The 21,712-nt window shown below is 41.3% G+C and overlaps 1 protein-coding gene across 2 annotated transcripts in view; it reads left to right on the top strand.

The window, feature by feature from the left end:
- The window catches only part of WT1 (WT1 transcription factor), a 33,135-nt gene extending 11,654 nt beyond the window's left edge, over positions 1 to 21,481 (top strand). The window contains exons 5-9 of one of the 2 annotated variants that reach the window (XM_012573763.5): positions 8,308 to 8,410; positions 9,818 to 9,968; positions 16,123 to 16,212; positions 16,978 to 17,061; positions 20,124 to 21,481. In XM_012573763.5, the coding sequence (XP_012429217.1) occupies positions 8,308 to 8,410; positions 9,818 to 9,968; positions 16,123 to 16,212; positions 16,978 to 17,061; positions 20,124 to 20,245 (550 nt within the window). In that variant the 3' untranslated portion in view covers positions 20,246 to 21,481. Of the gene's footprint in view, positions 1 to 8,307; positions 8,411 to 9,817; positions 9,969 to 16,122; positions 16,213 to 16,977; positions 17,071 to 20,123 lie in introns of both variants that reach the window. The other variant, XM_002195619.6, reaches the window with a different exon arrangement.
- Positions 21,482 to 21,712: the final 231 nt, after the last annotated feature.

Genomic DNA, 21,712 nt, shown 5'->3' with positions numbered 1-21,712 from the left:
TTCCCTTTCCCTGCCTTCGCCAGGCTCCGCGTCCTGTGTCCCGGCCCGGCCGCCTCCCGGCTTCCTTCCTCCCGGCCATTGTCGCCCTCCCACCTGCCGGGAAGAGGCTCCGGCCCGCCTCCCCCGCGGGGCTTCCTGCGGCCGGCCGGGCAGGAAGGCTCCGAGGCGCCGCGGGGCCCCGCCGGGGTGGCGGCCGCTGCGGGCGGGCAGCGCTCCGGGGCCGCTCCTCCATCTCCGCACCCACCGTGCCCGGCGCCTCCCCCGCTTCTGCCGGGGCTGGGGATCCTCGACGCACCCGGGGCCGGAGCATCCTCACCTCGGTGCATCCGTGAGCGGCAGAGACACCTTTTGATTTCAGCCAAGAGAAAGCCACAGGTTGCCTGCTCTGCTCAGAGCAGATAATTCACTGCTCTAAGGAGATAACTGGCTCTGAAAACTCCCCCACTGAAGGCAGGTATTGCCAGCTTTGAGATGTTCTCAGTGTCCAAGTGTGTGCAATCTCAAGGGAACAGCAGGAGAGGCTGATAAAAGCCTGCACAGATCTGTGCTTTCATGAAGTTGTCCATAGATGTGAAAATCTTGTTCAAGATGGACTTTGTGTACACTGCTGTACTGCGATAAAGGAAAGAAATATTATGGGTCTCCTTGTAGCTCATAAACCAACGGTGTTTGAAGGTTAGAGGGAGTAGTGTAGTAAACTATCTGCATTGAAGTGAGCAAGGGAGCTGAGCCTGAAGAAATCCGTCAAGGAGTTTTTTTCTGGTTAGAGAAGATCCCCAAATCCTACATCTGTGTACAGTTCACTGTCTTTGCTGCCTATCCCCTCTTTTTGAAAGACTATTTCCTACTTTTCTTTCCTAAGTCTTTTTGATTTCCTCTTGAAACGGTACCCTTTAAAGATCAGTCATTGCAATATTAGACACTGTTTTGTCTCTTCTGAAGAAAATATCCTGTAAAATGGAGAAACACATCAACCTTGACTGAGATCCAAGTTATTAAAGCAAGGAAGAGGTTATTCTTTGGGGAACTCAGTGAAAAAAAAAAAAAAGTTACAATAGAAATATTAAAGGAGTACTGAACAAAATAAATGGCTTCTTACTTGTCCAGGAGTCAGACTGTTAGCAGTGTAAAGTATGTGACCTAGGATGCATGAAAAGGGGGAAAGAATCAAGATGAATGATCTACGGTAAAACAAAGCTGAAAGTTTTGGTATAGGCCAAGATTGTAGAATCTGTGGAAAATCAGTGCTAGACATAGCCTCATCACTGGTAATATGAGCCAAAATAGTTATCTGTCTTTTCTGGCTGAGAGTTACAATACACAGTACCTCCAATCTCAGTTGCCATGAACATTAGGTATTCTTCCCAAGATTTACATCTTTAAAATATATGAACTGTTCATAAGTGATTCCCAGGCGTTTAGTGTTTCAGATGCTTTTCTCAATCTTGTAGTTGTAATTTAAGAATTTTGGAGTCAATCTTCCTGTTGAAATATGGAGCTCCTAGATTCTGTCCAATGGTGACAGTCCAGTTTAGCTCCTTGCCTTCAGTTCTCCCCAGCACTTCTTCCTGGCTTCAGTGAGACTTTTGCACATTGTAAGAAGGAAGAAAACGTTGCCAGTAAGTTCTGCAAATAGTTAGAGAACTCTACAGTTATATAAAGCTTATGGGTCACACACTTTGTACTTGACAGCAGACCAGGTCAGTAGCTTGCTTTTCTGGGTTCCTGTTCAGCACAAGTTTAACAGACTGAAATGAAGCTTTTGCAGTGCAATTTAGGTAGTGTTAGCTGGAAGTTTCTGTGCTGAAGCTGTCTAGCAGTTTATCTGAGAGCATCCTGGTTCTAGCTCTTGTAAAGAGCCAATATTTGAGTGATCAGCTCCAGAATCCTCTCAACCCAGGTTAAAAGTTTGAAATTGGGAAAAGATTGCTGTCAAGTGGCCAAGCTGTGTCCTTTCCAGCCGCTGTGAAAATCATTCCTGCTGAGCTGCAAGCTTATGAGCTTGAGTGTCAGCAGCAGCAAGAGCCTGGCATCTGAACTCTTGAGTGGTTTTATCTGCTCAGGGCCTGCCTCAGCCTGTGGCTTTAAGGCCATGGAAGACTATTTACCATGAGTGCTTTTTTGTTCACGGATGTTTTAATACTGGATGCTGGAACTGAGAGCAAGAAGTTTCTACGTATCAGTGGAGTTTGGTCTGAGTGCTTTCAGTAGGTGTAAGCATCAGGAATTTGTGGAAGGCACAGCCTGGGAGGAAGGCAGAGTTACACAGTGAAAGGTGTGGAACAGGGATCCTGGCCAGCCATTGCTGAATGGTGAAGAGAGACATCTGAAGTGAACTGAGGTGTTGTCTTCTGCCAGAGTACAGCACTGTGACTGGCAGGGCAAGGGGAGAGTGGTGCCAAAAGGGAAGCAGATAGAAAAGGCTGCAGCCATGAGTTCTGGAGGTTTCTACTCACTGGCAAACCAAAAGGATGTCTGGTGGGCCAAGATGACTTTCCCTCTGCCAAGAGCTGCCCCTCGAGAAGAGGACAACCCACTACTGCTACCATACACTCCAAGTGACCTGAATCTGCATTTTAGATTTTCACTTGGGTCCTGAATTCCAAATTGATTGCGCTCTGATTGAACTCAAGTTGCTCTTACAACTCATGTGAGGGAAGAGGAATACTTTGTGAGGTTGTGTGTGTTAATTGTGTTTCTTCTTTGTCCAGGCATCCCTCTGTCACCTTCTGAACTTGGGTGGACCAGAGGGAGGGCTGGCTTGTCTGCAAGCTGTCTCACAAACTGGCAACTTCTAGAATCTGAAAGGAAAGCTTAATTGTTAAGGCAGTGAACCTCGCTGTGGGACTGGATTTTATCTCCTCAGACTGTTTGCTGATGATTTGTTCCTCGTTTGTGGTATTTTGTTTGGAGCTGCTGGGATCAGATTTATTCCATTGCAGGAAAGTCAGTGGGTCCCAGACATCTCAAAATTAATGTTCCACATTAGTGGACACTTTTGCCATTGGTTTCTCCTTCATATTTATGTGTTGCTTTTTAATTTGTCCAATATGAAAAACACTGCTTCCTTCCATAGTGGTTCTAGAGGAAGATCTTAGGGCTATGAAACCCTACTTTATATTTTGATGAGTTAAGTGTAAAAGTGACATGGAAATAAGTGATACCAAGGAGGAAGTGATACAGCATAGTAGACAAGAAGTGTAGCTACATTCCCAACAGCAAGACTCAATGTAGTTTTCTCTTCAGCTGCTTGAGTAAAAAGCTTTGATCCATATTTCTAACAGTTGTCTGAAGTCAGGCATAGAACCAGACAACATTTTGGTTTTCCTCTTTTGGTTTTGCTTGGATATTAAGCGCTCAACATGTTCCATGGAAATTGGTATTTATTGCTGTTTTCTCAGGCTCACTGTAAGGTATATTAGGTATGACCTCTGTATTAAAACCACGTCTGAAACAAGGCAGGGAAAACCTTTCTTGTTCAGGAGTAATTTGGAAAGGTTTTTCTGTTTAGCTTTGGTGGTATTATTAGTAAAATTTGGAGGTGCAAAACTTGGGTTCAGCTCTGCAACCAAGATGAGCTGGAAATGAGCTATAACCTCCAATCTCTAATATGGAATTTTTCCTTCCCACTGATAGCTGACTGTCTCATTCTGAAGGGAAGAGTTTGGTGAAATCCTGATTCCACTCAGGTTGGTGGTAAAAAATCTCAAACCAAAGAAAGACTATTGAAGGTCCCCTGAAAGTTTAGAGCCTTCTTTTCATTAGCCAGCTGATTCTCCCATTGAGGACGGCAGAAGGGCTCAAATCTGTGAAATTGCATTTTTAATATTCCTTTGCCTTGGAAAGGCAGATAAAAATGCAGCTTCTTACTCCACTCTCCATAGTAGTATTAGACAAAAACCAGGCAGAAACAGGGTCTTCAATATAACTAATCAGGATCTTTTTCTGTCTCCATACATATTTTTCCCAGGGTGCTAGGATGGTAAATATTTTAGCAGAGGGAATTAACTCTACTTCTCTTCCTTTATGTTCTGTTATCAACAGGACTAGCCCACACCCTCACTTTGCCTCATTTTTGGCTCTGTTTCTAACCCCTAAAATTCCTGTTCCTGCAGTGAAACACAATTAAATTGAAGCTTAATGTGGTGCCTGTTTTATGTAATCTTGCTTTCTGGCTTTTTTTATTCTTCCAAGTCTGAATCTCATGAATCAATGTGTATTCACGTTTCATCTGAAATTTTCTAGCTCTCCTCAGTGTGTCCTAAAGCTTCCCTTTTTTGGTTTATGAAATAATAATAAAAAGCTTAACTCTTCAGATTAAGTTGTAGCTGCTTCATACATTGGACAGGCAATTTCAGTTTTACAAAGTAAAAATGGTGTGAGAGAGAAATTGCAGCTTGATTATTTTTTTGAAATATTCAGATTAGAATGTCATCTTTTATGAGTTTTTTTTTTTATAACCACTTAGATTGATACAACTCTCTAAAGCTGCTCTGTTTTTCATCACACATTCTCATCTGTAAACCCTTCATTTTTATTAATCTCTGTACAATCTGTACAACTCCGAGATTAATCATTTTAAAAGAGCTACTCTGCGAGTGTTAAGGATTTGCTGGGCTAATGGTAAATGCAAGTACTTCTAAATACTCTACAGCACAGAGCTCTTCCTTTGTGAGTATCAGCCTTTGTTTCCCAGTTATCTAGAATTACATTTTATGGCTGTGTTTCCAGTTCTGGCTGTCTAGATCCAAAGAACAAAATACACTGAGTCCTTTTTTCACCAACTAACCCAAACTCTAAATATTTACAGTCCATTTCTGGCTTTGAGCAGTTCTGATTGAAGTTAAAGGGAGTTGTATATTTACAAATAATGGCAGAGCTGGACTGTGAGGTTAAATCCTTCAGCCCTTGCTCAGCCAAAAATTTGTGTTGGATCCTGGCAGGGCAGTTTGGCTGCATCTGGTCGTGCTTAGTTTTGAGTCCTTTTAGGACCTGCGGAGGGATCAGTTTAGTGTCTCTCCTTAGTGTGACTCTGGGCCTTACTGGGGATTTTTTTCTGGCTTTTTTTTTCTTCTTTGGTTAATTCAGCTGAGTTTATAAAGCATTGTCTCTTTGCCTACTTTAACACAGAGTGCTTGACTAGAAAAGATGAAAGTTAAGGACTGTGCTACCCTCTGGAGATTTCCATTTAGTTAATGTACTGCAGGTATAAATTCACCAGTCACTTGTATTCCTCGTGTATGTGGCATTGCATTATCTCTTGCATGCAATAAAGCAGGTGTTTGAGTTTAATAATGGATTTAGATTTGTATCTGTTCTCCTATCCCTGCCTTTATTGTAGCATATAAACTGCAGCCATATGAAACAAGCCAACTGTGCCAACTGTGATGTAGACTTTGTGGCATAAATCATGGCTAAAGTATGGAGTGAAGAGGCTGGAAGGGAAAGAACTCTATTTCCCCAGGAGGTTACCATGGATGCAGAGTGAAGGCTGAACTTCAAGAGAGCAGCCGTGTAGGGAAAGTTTGTGAAAACTCCTCCTTCAGTGTTCCAGTTTCTCACTGACTGGAAGGAATACCCACCTGCTAATTTCTATCTCCCCAAAGGTCAGATTATTCCACAGTGCTCCATAATGGGTAAATAGTGTTTTAACCAAGAAATCTCTCATGATCCATTTTGCTGTCAGCAGCCATATGGCCATGCTGAGTACCAGCCAATGCTGATGGAAATGTGCCCAATGTAAAATGGGAAATAGGGCTCCTCGTTATTAAAGCATCTCTCCTAGGGAGATGGTTAAGGACTTAGAATATTATGGGTCAAGGGGCTCAGAAAACAGGTTTTAATCTTCATGGCTTTGCAGTTGTATGTGCAGTTTTAGTGAAGTATAACTAGAAATGAGGGGAGGAAATATGTAAAAGGCTGGTTGTCGAGGAAGGCTTCCTAACTGTTCAACAAAAACTGAGATGGAAATCTGGAGGATACCTCTCATTCCTTAGGGCACAGGCAGGGTCTTTGTTCTGCCTCTTATTCCCAGGAGGAATTATTTCAGAACTGACTGGTCCTTACAAAAAATGTTATCACTGAAAGATGAAAACCATGAGAATTTGGAGGGAAAGTGGGGCTGTGTTTTATGGTATAAGATTTTACTACATATTGCTGCTTCTCCTTACAAAGTTTCTGTCCTGGGAATTCTTATCAGCCTTTGTGTCTGTTGTTTATTGTGGTGTTTAAGGTTGTTAGGACAGGCGTGAAGGGGAGGTCACACTCAGGGTGACCAGTGCTGAAGTTCACATTTACCCTTGATTTACTGCTGTGCTACAGGTCAGCAACAGCTCCTGCTGCAGAGTTTCCTCCTTATCAATGGTGGTTCCCATTCCATTCCATTCCATTCCATTCCATTCCATTCCATTCCATTCCATTCCATTCCATTCCATTCCATTCCATTCCATTCCATTCCATTCCTGTTTCAAAGTGCACTGGAGGATTTCAACACCCCTCTTCCCAGTTGTTTTTTGTTTTTTGTTTTTTTTTTTTTTAACATATACGGACTTGCTACCTTTAAACAGAGAGGAAAATTTTAATTTGATGCTGGTAGGGAATCTGTGCTGATAAAATGGTGATAGCAAATGGCAATTTGTTACTTGAATTAGGTTGCAAAAGGCCACTTGTGTGCTCTGAGCAGAGAGGAGACCCTATTTATTTGGGCATAATGCATATCTACAGTATAGTTTAATCCATTTAAATCAGCTAATCAGATTTAATCAATTTAAATCAGTATCTTCTTTATCTATTATTACAGATATTTCTATAGAACAGAGATGCTTTCTTGCCACCCCCCATATCTTATTTCATTACGAACCCTAAAACTGAATTAAAATTGAAATAAGCAGAGCATACCTTCCCAAAAGATGTAGCTTTTGATTTGAACAGGCAGGTGGAGCCAGGATTTGAAGTGAGCACTGTAGAGCAGTGAAGGAGCTGACCTCAGAGAACACCTCAGCCAGGGGCAGCCTGCCAGTTGTGCCAGTGGTGAGGAGTGCAGCCCAGCCTGTGCAGGCAGAGCTGCTCAGACACTGCTCCCCTCCTCTGCAGCCAGGCTCACAAACCCTTTAGACATGTCCCACATTCCAGCTCCACTGCCTGCTCTGCAAATCACTTAAGAGGTTTAAAACTTCCTTGTAATTCTACTCTGCACATGAACTTTGAGTGAAGGGAAAGGAAGGACCATTGAAATGAGAGTCTGGACCTCAGGGACCCCTTCAAATTGCTATTGCAAGCATTTGGCAAAGACTGGGATAACATCCTACATATCCATCTTTGTCCCTAGCTGTGTACCCTGGGGTTTTGTTCTGGGCTTTCTAATTTCTGCTGCTGTGCAAAACATGTACACTTACCATTGCCAGTGTGTACTTCTACAAGTGATAACGTAACATACTTGTTCAAAAATTAAACCTAAAATGAATTTACATGGTTCTGGCATTAGGAAGGCTGCAAACAGGTCACACAGCAGTGTCCCAACATTCAGGACAGGAGGAGAACATAGGATTTTGAAGAGCATAATTAGACAAAACATATGGCTGTGGCAACCACAAAACACACCAAAATGATCAAATTCATAAAACTGTTGTGAAAATTTATACCTAGAAGGGATAGGCTATTTTTTTTTCTAATTTTATTTTTATAAAGGGTTAATTTGTAGTGTATCCTGCAAGCTGATACATGGGATAAATAGTTTAGACACTGATTTGTAATCTCTGTTTATGAGTACATGACTGCTATTCTTATAAATGTCATCACTTGCTTGGTAGTATCGGGTAATATCTGAGTCATGAGGTGCTGACAAAAATCCACTGCACTTAATGTGAAACTTGAGGCATTTTGCTCATTCCAAAAGATATTAGCAATAGCCAGTCCCATGTTCGACTGATAAATAACGTGAACATGTGCACATGACACCCTTGTGCTGCTATGTGAATTTTTCCCTCTTACCTAAAATCTTTGTGGAAATACATCAGAGTTCAGATCATGGCAATTTCTTTTTTTGTGTTTTTCCTTTTTCCCTGGACGCCTTAATGGATACTAATAGATGTATGTATGGAGTCAGTGCAGCGTGCCAGTGGGAGCAGATCCACGTGAATGAAGGCAGAACAGGTTTCCTTTAGTTAATTTGACTTGATCTTGGATATCATGGCTGTGAAAGCAAACTCTGCATATGTTACCACTGACTTAAGGACAGAAACCTCTCACATGGAGCTGAGTACTGAAAAATACTTATTTTTTTTTTGTTATTTCCCTTTTTGCTTACAGACACACAGCGGGATATGAAAATGAGAACCACAGTGCTCCCATGTTGTACAGCTGTGGGGCCCAGTACAGAATACACACCCATGGGGTCTTTAGAGGCATACAAGTGAGTATTGTAGGGCATTCTTCACAGGGAAGCAAAACTTATGCCTGTTTACAGTGTGCACTCACTGCTTCACTGCTGTTTGTAAAGCCATCCTTGATTTGTGGCTTCCCTGTGTTGTCAAGAGAGGTTTTACAAAGGTGTCCTGACCTCACTGAAGCCATTACACTCTAACATAAGATTTCTTTCTGGCACAGTCATTTAAAATTGCTCATCTCTTCTTCTGAAATATGTCTGCAAGGCAGTATTCCTTTCTGTGCTGACTTACCTTACCAGCTTCTCAGGATGGTCCAAAATGCGTGGGCCAGTTTCCAGCTCCCAGCTCCAATCACTCTGGTCACGTGGAGCCTTTGTGGTCATATCTAATATAACTACATATCTAATCTAGATCTACAGAACTATATCTAATAACTACATATATGAAAGTGTCAGATGATATTTTGCTTTTACGTGTTTCTGGAACTTTACTGATTCAAATGTATTTCCTTAAAACTAAATATGTGATTGTTTCTTAATAACTAAGTAATTAGTGAATATTTGGGAGGAACTTACCATTCATAGGAGTTCATTTCCTCCTTTTCTGAGGCAGTCATATCATTATTAAATACCCCTGTAAAAGATATGCCTTGTTAAAACTGATGGCAAAGTCATTACAGAGTATCTGTCTCTTCTGTGTTGTTCTGTGTTGTCAACTTACATCTGTGTTTTTAGATAGCATCTTTTCTCCTTTTATTTTTTCTGTGTAGTTTAGCAAGTCATTATTCAGTGGCAAGCTCTCAGAAACAGGGTCCTGAGCTGGCTTTTGTTGGGTGAATAAAAGTAAATGGTTGACTTTGTTTAAGGAAGTTAATTACCCCAGAAGGAGGAGATCATCTTTGAACATTGTGACAGTGGCCAAAATGCATTAAGGCTGAACTATTCACCAGCTCCACCTAGACAGTTGTTTTTGTTTTGTTGTTAATCAGTTTGTGTTAATCCAAGACATCCATTTCCTTGTCCTGTAGCTTTATATGAGTATTTAAAATAAAAGGGACAATACTCCTCTGGCTCATGCTCTTTCCTCTCACCCTGGTATAAACTTGAAACTATTTTCTGTGGCAATGGGATTTCTGCCAGGATTGTGTGGTTATACATGAGGTCGGTGTGGGCCCTTCAATCTCTCATACAAACATTGGTGATGGAATTCACTAAGCAGAGCTCACTGTGCTTCACCTTTGGATAATTTTAACATTCTGCAAAGAACCGATTAAGGCACACTAAGGTTGTTGCTGTAGAATGAAGCAAAATTCCCTGTTTGCAGTACGATCTATCCAAGTATCTCTTTGTCCTGGGGAGGTGCTGAGCGACCAGAGTGTGTGAAGCCAAAGCTGAGGGCACCCAGGTGGCCTCAGCAGGTCTGTGTCTCTGCAGGACGTCCGGCGCGTGCCCGGGGTGGCTCCCACCATCGTGCGGTCAGCGAGCGAGACGAACGAGAAGCGTCCCTTCATGTGCGCCTACCCTGGCTGCAACAAGAGATACTTCAAGCTGTCCCACTTGCAGATGCACAGCAGAAAGCACACTGGTGGGTATAAATCATGGCACAGCAGAGTGGGCAGGGGGGGTTTGAGATGGCACAAGGGGCAAGAAATGCTCTGCCAGGTCAGAGAGCGCGAGAATCCATCAGGTGAGTGAGCGTGTGCTCTGTCAGCTGGGCAACCCTTCTTTGTCACTTGGGCAACCCCTCTTTGTCACCTGGCACCCCCTCTTTGTCACCTGGCAACCCCTCTTTTGGAGCTGAAGGCTCTCTGGATCTAGCTAAGAAAAACACAGCAAGCAAATCACCTCCGTCCCTCTCTTACTGTTACAGGGCTGTGAGTTGTTTTTTCTTTTAATTTTTTTTTTCTTCTTTCCACCCTCCATTGAGACCGCTGAATCTCACTCCAAATCTCATCTAATGTCAATTATGAAGATGTTTCCTCTGCAAGAGGAGCCTAGACATTCAGCATCCTCAGGTTGTCCTGTGTAAACCGTTTCTGGTTGGGGGTGTAGGCAGGGATGGGCAGAAGGTTCCCTGCTATGGGATCTTTCCATGAAGAATTGAGCCTGAAGCCAGTCATTTGTAGGCTAATGTCAAGATTCTCTCTGAGTTCAGGAAATAAGACCTCAAAGTGTGGAAATCAAATACTCTGCTGCACCTTGCCAAAGAGTAGACAGACTTATTTCCCCTATTGGAAGATTGATAGAGTTGGATGTGTAAAATTATGATATATCTTTAGATAGATCCTTAGGGGTTTTCAATACTTTTTTTTTTTTTGATTGCCTGTGATATTCTTATTTAGAAAGTTCTTTCTGTGCTTACCTGGAAGTCTGTGGATGTAATCTGTAAATATGGATGTTCAGTTAACCATTGATGTGATGGAAGGCCAAAGGGATGAAAGAGAGCAGGAAGGCAGCTCATGCTGGGTGACCTAGCAGATTGTCTAACATCTCATAAAAGATAGTTGCAACCTTCTCCTTTTGGAGACCATTCAGTCAGTTAATTGTGTAAACTGTGAGAAGTGCACACAAAGCACATTTAATTAATGAATGGGCAGGTCAGAAAATATTGAGACAGCTGTCTTCAGAGCTGCTGAAATTAAAAGTTTAAAATACTTTAGACTGTAAATGCAAGCTCATTTTTAGAAGGGAAGGTCTACAGAAATGCTATTCTATTTTCTATAAATAAATTGGAACCAAGAACATTTGGAAATCTTTTGAAGGCCATTAAATTTAGCATTTTTCTCCATTATGCTGAAACAGTTCTGAAATTTTTCTCACAATCACTATATCCTTCATTCCTAAATTGATTTCCTCTGAGTTTTAGGAGTCATTATTTGTTTGCCATGGTCCTGTATTTTATTCCATTTAGTCGCTTGGCTTTCCCAGTGTTATTTCTGGATCAATCACAAGCTTACATATGTTATGGTTCTTTTTTCCTTAGCTGGAGAAGATTTTCTATATTATATCATATATAATGGAGGCTTGTAGAGTCAGAAAACCCCCAAAAGCCATGGAGAGTAGGTCTATGTCTGTCTAACACCCCAAGAGGGGTTAGAGGGGTCCCATTGTCTTTGGGGCCATAGAGGCCCCAAATGGGTAGAGGAAAACCACTTTTTCCTCCTCAAACACCTTTTCTGTACAGGTGGGAACAGATCCTCCTGCACACACATTTTGATATGTTGAAAGCAAAAAATTATTTATTTCTCAAACTTTTGGGAAAAGAGAGCAGCTTGTTTCCCAAAGCTCGTGTTTGCTGATGCCAGCATTGCTGTGTAAGGTTTTGAGGCTGGTTGCAGCTGAAGAGAGGAAGCAAGGGATGGTGCACTGCTGGAATGAAAATTTCTGGGACAGCTTGCCTGGCTGAGGAGCTCAGATTTAGGATCAGAAGGGAGATTTTCCCTGTATCATCTGGCAGGGTTTTGTCCTCAGCCTGTTGAATGGGTACTGGACATTTCCAATTATTATGGTCTGGGAATTCTACTTACCAAATTCCCAGCTGCTGTAGAGGCTTAGAATATGATGCTCTTAATATCCAGTCTCCTCCTGTGGTCTGCCAGTCCTAGATTTTGGGAGTGTTTGGTGAAGTGTAGGAGCATCTGGAGGGGATAACTTCCCAGTTATCATATCTTTCTGGCTGCTGGATGTGTGGATGGTCTGGACTTAGTCTGGCCATGAAGGTTTTCCACTGCCACGCTCTTCAGGAGTCCTGGGCAGCCAAGCCCACTGTTGTAATGCAGATCCATCTCCTTTGCAACTTCATGTGTTTGTCTAACCCTGACTTATTTCTCCTGCATGTCAAAACCAAAATTTTGAACCAGTTTTCTCCAAAAATCATGTGGCTGTGTTACACCTCTCCTCATCAAACAAAAAGAATTTATTAATCTTCCTGTAAGGTGGTTCTGGACTCACTTATGGGTTGGGGCTCCTTCACCTTATGCTGTCTTAGTGCAGTGGTAGGTCAAAGATTTTGGTCATTTTTTAAATGATGAACACATGATTTGAAAACAAGCTGTTACATATATATTATATTAAACCAACAGATTGTATCTTTGCAGGATATTGTTTGCTCTAGATTATATTTTTTATTTCTGTAATAGATACATACAAAAGACTGGCTCATCAGATCTTCCAGCCTTCTTTCCCAGTTGCTGTATTGCAAAACCAAGCAAGGCCCTGAAACACAAAGTTGTATTCTTTAATCAGTTTTTACCAACGTTTCAAATAGCCTCAGCTGAAAATATGTTAACACTTTGTACCCTCCAAGGCTGCTTATCTGTTCTAACAATGCCTTCATTGAAACATGTACAGCCAAAAAAGCTTTTTTCTTATCTTGGTGTATTTTGGTGCAGCAGATAGGCCTCTGAAAGGAGATGCAGAAATACATCAAACTTTTCAACTTTGCAGCAAATAAGGTGAGTTGTCATTCTGTGGCAGGCTTCAGGCAGTTCCTTGCAGAAACAAATTGATGTCTAGACCTCCATAAATTTCACTTCTGGTGGGAGCATCAGCATTCTTGCCAGAGACCCTTTGGGTTCAGTGCCACTCAGTGGGAAAACTGGATTTATTCTAACACAAAGCCGAGTAGGTTTGCAAAGAGAAAATCTTCTGCTTGTCTGCCAGGGATATTCTTTGCCTAAATAGGCTCAGCTGCAGGTATGATCTGCAGTTGAATATAAGAATCTGTAGATCAGGAGGGTTTTATGGTAGGGTGTCAGGCTGCATCCTTTCAGGCTGATATTTCTACAGCATAAAATAAAAATGCTTAGGAATCTAAAATACAAGATTAATTTCAGAATGGTAGTGACATGTCACAGCTGAGCTATGGCGTGAAGATGACAGCAAATGTTAACTATAAAGGCTCGCTAGTAAATAAATCAACATGTATTTTGTGTGTTTGCTAAAGCAAATTGTATTAAATAAAAATGTAGGATTAGCAACGAAAAGTTGTGATTATGGGACTTGTTTGATTTAGTGGGTACACTTATTTAAGAAAAGGGGTTTAAATTGGTGAAGGATGTATAGACCAGCTTTCAGATTCCGATTCCCACTTACAGTCTCTGGTTTCAGAATCAGCCTCCTTTTCTCATCTGTTTTTGTTAGCAACAGGCTTTTACTCTTGCAGAACTCCTTAATTAAAAGCCATGACTGTGACTATTTTGTGCAACTGCTACAGTAGTAGAATTTCTGTTTTCCCATGCACCTGAGAAAATGAATTTGCTCCAGAGAAAACGTGCACACTTCCCTTAGTTTAAGTTAACTGCTTTTGACAAAATCAGTTTTATTAGAATAATTTATTGCAATAGGTGCAAAGGCAGATTCACGCTTGTTCCTCTACCCTCTCTCATCTTTATGATTTCATTATGCCCTTTCTTTTGCATGCCCTCTTTCAGTAGTGAAAGTAATCATGTCTCAGGCAGAAGGGCTGGTGAAGCTCCATCTGCATCTCCTATTTTGTTTTAGGACTGTGTGTGTTCCCATAAGGAGGTGACAGCATTACTGGATATTTTCATACAGAAAGAGACTTTAGCCTTTTACAGAAGGGGCTTTAGTGGGCTGGGGGAATGTGACACTCTCATTGTAGGAATTTCATGGGGTTCTAAGAGACTTTTTCTGATCTGGGATGTTTCTGTCATCCTGTTCTGAGGAAATTTATGGCAGCTCACAGGCATGTGACAGTCAGCTTTGCAGCTGACATAGAAGATGTAGAAGGAAAGGGAAATTAGGATTTCTGTCTAGTGTTATGCCTCTTTTTGTTTATTTGCTTTTCAGCTTCTTCTCAGTGTCATCATATCCCTATGTAAACATTTTAGATTGCTTCCTTTAATATCTGCATGGCTTAAAGCTAACTTTATTTTAATCAAGATAATTTTCCAAAGTAATTAAAGAAATACTTTCATGTGCATGCCATCAGATCCTTTATGCTGTTTTATTCCAATGCCTCCTTAGCCAGCTTCTAAGTTTATATTGCAATTAGCAGACAATCATCCTGTCACTGCATTCTGCTCTGCTGACATTCCCCCTCTTAAATCTGCCAAAGGGCTGAATTCCTGGGAAGTAAGTGGTTTCTGAAAAGCAGGCACCCCCCGGGGAGTCGTTGTGGTCAAAGTGTATGGAACTATTTCAAACACCTGTGGCAACTTTAATCTCCTATGCTAATAAATTAAGCACAGCAGACATAGAAATTGTCCACACCTAGGTTTGAGAATCGGGAACTCCTTGGGGTGACTGTCACAGGAAGTCAGCTTGTTCTTGCAGATTTAGTTGCTTTTGTAAAACTTTTATTTTCGCTACACCAGGAGGAATTTTGGAACGCTCTCCTTAATGTGCTGTTTGTTCTCTGACACCTGGATCAAAAGGCATCTGCTTTAAACTCGACTGGTTGGCTTTGGTGTCTCAGAATACCTGCACAAGCAGAATGTATTTCCTCACCACATTAGAATCAGACATGCAGACACCTGCAATGGAGGTTAAAATGAAACAGAGAGAAAGCAAACCCCCTGCCCACTCCAGGTGGTGTTTGCCTGTAGGACAAGGTGCCTCAGGACCTTTGGTTTGCACCTCAGTTCCCACAGCAGGCAGAGCTGCTCCCATGTGTCCCTCCCAGACAGAGCCCAGCATCCTCCCAGCTTTGCAGTCCCACTCCTGCTCCTGCCAAGGCTCTCTGCTGTGCCACTGGAACCAGATTTTCTGTGGGCATAAATGTCATGTAATGGAATTTAGATTTATTAAGATATTTATTAAATGTAGTAAATGTTTGAGGCTTCAGCAGGATTCTGGGGTTGTGCAAAGGAACCTTAGGTTAGGAGTCAGTCAGACTTGGAAGATCATGGGGCTCCTGTAACAGCGTAAGGATTGTTTTGGCTTAACTTGCCCAAATTTCACCACCTCTGTGCTCTGCTGGCAGTATTTCATTCTTTCCTCAGTTGCTGCATTTCTTTTTGCATGTTTATGTGAATGCTTTTGCATTGAAATCCATGTTCATTTGAGACATTGGCCTGTGGGGATTTCTTTTTCTAAAAAACTCAGGATCTTACTTTTCATCCCAGAGAAATCCCACCCTGAGGATCTCTGCTGAACTGCATGAGAGGAGGGGAAGAGTTTATATTTACATGAGGCTTTGCAATAATTAATGGCTTTGTCTGTGGGACCTGTGCAGCTACGTGAGAAATTCTATTTAATAGCACTTTATGGAAGAAACCTAATTTGTGTTTTGAGGAAAATAATGTATTTTTCTGAGGTTGAAATTTTTTTTCTCAGTTTTGTTCTAATTAATGTGGTTAAAACTGTCACCTGTACGGATAGAGCTTATTTCGTTTTTGCTTTAAATTTAGTTCAAACTGAGAGTTGTTCCTCTGTACAGATTATGTGCTACTGAAACAAGTGATATGAAAGGGTTTAATGGGGTTTTTAGAGAAATATAAACCGAGACATTCCTGTTCTTTTCCAGCAGAGAAAAAAAAAATCCCTTAACCAGAAATTTCTTGCAGCTTTAACCTCTAATTTTCTGAGAGTAAGAAGATTCAGTATCAGTGTCAATGCAGCAGAATTTTGCCAGCCTTTCCAGCAGAGTGGATGGCTTTATGACAAATCAGTCCTGGTGTGCCACTGGACTGCTTCAGACTGAGGAGAAGTCTTTCAGAGCTTGAGGTGTTCCCTCATTTTGCCACATTTTCTAAAAAGCTGTTTTTCCTCTCCAGGTGAAAAGCCTTATCAGTGTGATTTTAAAGACTGTGAACGAAGATTTTCTCGTTCAGACCAACTCAAAAGGCACCAAAGACGACACACAGGTTTGTGGACAAGACCTGCCTGTTAATTAGAGTGCATCTGTTCATGGGAATTGTGATCCTGAAGTGATACTCCTCAACTTGCTATTTTTCTGATGTTTGCTCATAAAACCAAATTCTTGAAGTTATTTTTAGGAGAAGGCCATGGCTATGTTTTAACTGGCCTTTTAGCACTACTGTGGTTGTTTAGGTGACTTTTACATCCTGACACCATCTTTTGAAACAGCTTTCATAATGAAGCAGTTTGTTCTGTACTCTACACCCAATTTTAAGTGTTTAAAATGAAACAGTTCTGCAAGAAAAATTTGCCAATCTGTAAAATTTGCCCAAGACCTATGTGTCATGTATAAATTAGTAATGTGAAGTAAGTTAAATCTATTGGGAGCACATGAAAATAGATTTCTGCACCCTGATTTTTCCTATGTCCTATTTGTTGCTGCAGGATATGTTCAGTGCAAAACCTCAAGTCAGGATTAACAATGTTTGCAGATGATTTAGGTGGGGTTTGTTTATGGTGGAGCTGTTCAGATGCTTCAGACCCAGGCACTGGAAGAGGAGGTTACAAGGGGTGGTGGCCTCATTAATTACTAACTTTCTGTAATAATGTGTAGGCACATGGATGGAGGAGCAGTTACAGAAACTAGAACAAAAAAAGAGGAAAAAAAAAATCCAGGCTTTTGAAACTTCAGAAATATCTGATTTCATTTGCCCTTCCAAAAATGTTGGGACATAAGAATGGACTTTTTTTTTTTTGTTTTTGCCTCTTAGGTGTGAAGCCCTTTCAGTGTAAAACCTGTCAGAGAAAGTTCTCCAGATCTGATCATCTGAAGACTCATACCAGGACTCATACAGGTAAAACAAGTGCGTAAACTTTTCTTCACATTTATATTTATTTTTTTATAAATTTTAAATCAATGTTGTTGTAAATTACATGATTAGAAGGTGTCTTATCCAAGATTTAAATATTCAGAACAGCAGAAAGAATTTCAGTGTGCTGATTTTTCAGTGTGGCTGTTTTCCCCAAGCATGATAGACAATTTTCACAAAGGGATTTAGGTGATTTTAGAAACTATGCTTTTTTCCTTGGTGTTTAAAGAAATTTCAGCTTGGCAAAATAAATTTTGTCAGCTATTATGAAACGAGTATCGTGGTCTCAGTCCACAAATGTCAAGTTGATCTACTGCCTTTACTGAAAGAGCCCTACAAGATAGAAATTTTAATTCTAGCTTTAGCCAAAGGTCTGTAATCTAAAGTATTCGTGCCTACTCATGCTTCTCCCAAGTGTCAGTTGAGCCTAATGCAGGATAGCACAGCAAAGCTCTTGCTGCTGCTGCTTGTGCTGTAATCTCTCCAGCAGATAAAAGCAGTGCCTTTTGCAAACTCACACTGACAGACACTAAAGTAAAAGCTTACTCAAATATTCAAGGACCTTTTATATATATATATTTTTTTTTTGGTAGAAACCATAGTATTTAATCTAAATACAGGGGAGAAGAAAAAGGGAAGCCATTTTAGTCTACTCTGCCCTCACATAAATGTAAACACCATTAAGGAGCAACTGCAGCAACCTCTGTATTTTAGTTTTAAATTTTAGAATTAGTCCTGTGACTGACATCTGCTGTTCCTTCTGCTATGTATGCAGTGTTTTTACCAAGTAATTGTTTACCAAGCACTTTGGCATGTTGTTGGATGTCACGGCGTTTTCCATACTGGTGTTAACCTTTTAAATTCAGTCTCTGTACAGATGGACAAGGAGCCTGAAAATCTTTTTCTCCCTGCTAAGAATTCTTTTTTCTCTTCTGGACCATAAAAAAACACATTTCAGACTTCCAAAAATAAAAGAGAAATTTTAATAAAGGAAATCATTCACCTGAGAACAGTGGCATTTTCTGTGGCTCTGGCCAAATAAATGCTTCACCCAATGGCCATGTCTACACTTGCAATCTGCAAATGGCAAAGGCTGTGCTCCTGGGTTGTCCCCATGGTCCTGTTGAGCTGCAGGGCCTGGGTCTCTGTGCATTTGCATGAAGAAAGATGTTTTCTTAACCAGCAAGAGGTAATGTTCTGGGACAGACAAAATGGCAAGTGGTTGTAACACGCTGGCAAGCTGGGCTAAACTACATTCTACATCACATTTCACTGCTAACTGATCTGCTAATTCAGGACTTGCATGACTCCAGTAATTTTTTGTAGCCCAGATGAGCTACAGTGAAGAATTTGCTCTGTTTTGCGCTAGTGAAGCTCCTCTCCCTGTCCCTGCTCCCCGTGGCTCCCTGGGATCTGATCCCCACAGCCCTTGCTGTGGGTTTGCTGCCTGCCACTGGCACAGGATCTGGGCTGGTGCTATGGAGCCACTCCTGACAGCACTTTTGGATGTGTCAGCTCCTGAGGGGGATGAGCACGAGTGGTGGGTGGGGATTTTTCATCCCCACCTTGCTTCACTCCTCTTTCTTTCTCAAAGCCCCTGAATTATGTGACAAGGCACCCAGATCAAGTTAACTTGTTCCACGTTAAATCTTGAGGAAGCAAAGGTGGCTTCCAAGCAATTCTATCCTAATTTTAGTCAACTACCAAACTATTTGTTAGGATTCAGGGATTTTTTTCTTCACAAGCAATTTCACTAAGACCACAATCTTTGCTGTTGAAAGCAAGAAAAAAAAAAAATCAAAGGAAGTTTAATCCATCCACAGACACATTTAGCAATTGAAATGTGATCCCTGATATCTGCACCATTTTCCCCCAACATTTTATGCACTCATGGGAGATAGCTGATACATTTGCCAGCATCTCTGCTAAGTGGATAAATTCGATTTCACCTAAAATGCCTTACATGGGAGTTTGCAAACAGAAATACATATTTATGCAAATCTCCTTTTGTCTGAATTTGGATTAGGTTTGTGAAATGCCCAAAGTGTGAGGTAAATAAGAAGAGAAGATGCCTGGGTGAGGCTGAACCACCCTAGTGTGTCTGGAGTGTGTTAGAGAGGATGAGGTGTGTAGACAGCACTGAAGAGCTCAGCCACAGATCTGAACATACTTTAAAATATTGCATTTATTTTGAGGAAAAAAAAAAAAAAAAAGAAGAAGCATGAGTCACGGGGCACTGCTCTGAGCTAATGAAAGCATTCCATCAGCATTCCTGTGGCATCACAAACACAGCCTGAAATTCCACTTCCACACTGTAGGAAATCAAGAGACCAGATTAAACAGTTAAAAAGTGGTGGCATTTCTTCTTAAATGTGAATGTGCTTTCCTTGGAGTTATTTGTAGTGAATACTATGCTCATTAAACTGTTAGAAAACTGCTATTTTGAGCATTTGGAATCTCCCATAGATATGACTCCACTTTATTTAGATAGGAGTGGAAAACTTGTAGTCTGGCTCAGCAGACTCCATGCTGAACTCTTTTGCTTCTACCATATTCGCTTACACTCACCAGTTTAAAGAACTTCAGCCAAAACTCGTTGAATTAGCTGGAAAAATCTCCCCTTGACTGGAGGTCAAGCTCTAGAAAGTCCCTGACAGTTTCCAGGGTGACTAACAGTGTACCCGCACCGCCGCCCGAGGTGTGACTGACGCTCGTGAGCGTGCCAGGGTGGCTTTGGAACTTGCTCATTTGAGGGCTAGGAGCAGCATAATCATGGCAGCACGGTGCTCAGCAAGGGCCTGTCCCCAGGAATGAAGCACTGCAAGGTTTTCTGCATCACCTGCAAAGGCTGTTGGTAAACATCAGCTGAAGCAGAGGTAGGGAGGCACGACCGAGCCAGGAGCTGGGGGCACCCCCACGCCCTCTCAGGACAGCCCGGGGTGCCTTTCCTCCTGCCAGGGGCTCTGCCAGCTCCTCAGGAAGAAAACAAAGAGCAGTGTCTCAGATGAGCTGTATGCTCAGCTAATAACAGGGTGTTTTGTTAACAGGTGAAAAGCCTTTCAGTTGCCGGTGGCCCAGCTGTCAAAAAAAATTTGCCAGGTCTGATGAATTAGTTCGTCATCACAACATGCACCAGAGGAACATGACTAAGCTGCAGTTGGCCCTTTAGACAGTTCAAACAAGTGAAAATACCAGATGGGACATTATAAGCTACTGCAAGCTTTCTCAGCCATCCTCGATCACCTCTGTCAGAGAGCTGCAGCTGTCTTCGCATCCTATTTGACACAAGTTAACTAAAATGTAGGATTCTGCCCAGCCTACCCTTCCATCTGGAGCTGCACAAGCTCCTAGTCAATAAGTTCAAGAGATTTTTGCTTGTGGTTTTGTACCAAAGTAGGCAAGACCGCCACAGTTTCAAGATGACTATAAACTGTGCTCAACTTTCATGTCTGTCTCCACCTTTTTTGTGTTATTTTAACTTGAACTTCCCTAGGTACAAATTGCTGTACCTTTTTAATTCCTGCAGTGGGTAGGATGATTCCTCCCTGTTGAAGGTCAGCTCTACGCTTACATCACCCCTGCATATGCTGAGGCTTCTGAGTGCTAGGACATCTTTCCTCACAAAACGAAGGAACTGTCACCTGAGATACTTCTGGTAACCTTTGTACTGCCAAAGGGCAGACTTTTCGAGTCGGAAGCTCTGCTTTTGAATTTCACAAATCAAACCTTTTCTAAAAAGTTGTCTTTCTAGAGCAGCTAAAGCCAGATGAACCAGAGCCTCTCTGTACAGAAAATAAGAATCTTACCATTAAGTTAACTTGGTTTTTAAAGAATTGCATAACTGAACCCTAAAAACTGTTTTGTTTGTCAATTAGCTCTCTCCTTTTCTCTCTCTCTTTTTAATGTATTGGTTTAAATCTATTCTATCGTGAGATGCATAGATGTCCTTTACACAAAACTAATTTCAATCATTGTAGACATTTGGGATTTGTTTACAATGTAAAGCCACACTGGTTATGTGGCTAGCAAGCTGTATAAACTTAAAACTGAACTTCTAATGGGGCTGGTCCAGGATCTCCATTAACAGATTTCTCTTAAGATAAGTAACTTAAAAAAGACTCTTTGTCAAGTATATGTGAAAAAGACATTATTAGTGTAAGGAAATATATTATTTCAGGGGTTTGGGAGGAGGGGTTTATTATTTACTTTTAATTGCTTGAAATTGTGTGTATATATATATATCTGATAATGTATTGCTCTTAGACATCTCCAATTAGAAAATGTATAAATATTAGAAGCATCACTGTTCTGATGTTGTTGCTGTTACAAACTATTGATAACACTAAAAATGTAACCTGCATTTTTCACTGAGCTTTCAATTAAAGCCCATTCAAAGAGAAACAAATGAGAGTCCAACAGATGTCTTGTTTCATGGTTTCATGTCTGGTATTAAATTTCAAATGCCCTGTCCAATAGTATCCTTTTTTTTTTTTTTTCTTTTTTTTTTTTCTTTTTTTTGTATATAAAGGTACCACCAGCACTGATGACCACTAGTTAACCTGTCCAGGTCTTGACCACAATTTATCCATCTCACTTGGGAACCATACTGGCAGCAGAAAACAGTGTCAAGTTTCAT

Source organism: Taeniopygia guttata, chromosome 5 (assembly GCF_048771995.1).
Source record: "Taeniopygia guttata chromosome 5, bTaeGut7.mat, whole genome shotgun sequence".
NCBI classification, from domain to species: domain Eukaryota; kingdom Metazoa; phylum Chordata; class Aves; order Passeriformes; family Estrildidae; genus Taeniopygia; species Taeniopygia guttata.
This window is presented reverse-complemented; position numbering and strand designations above follow the sequence as displayed.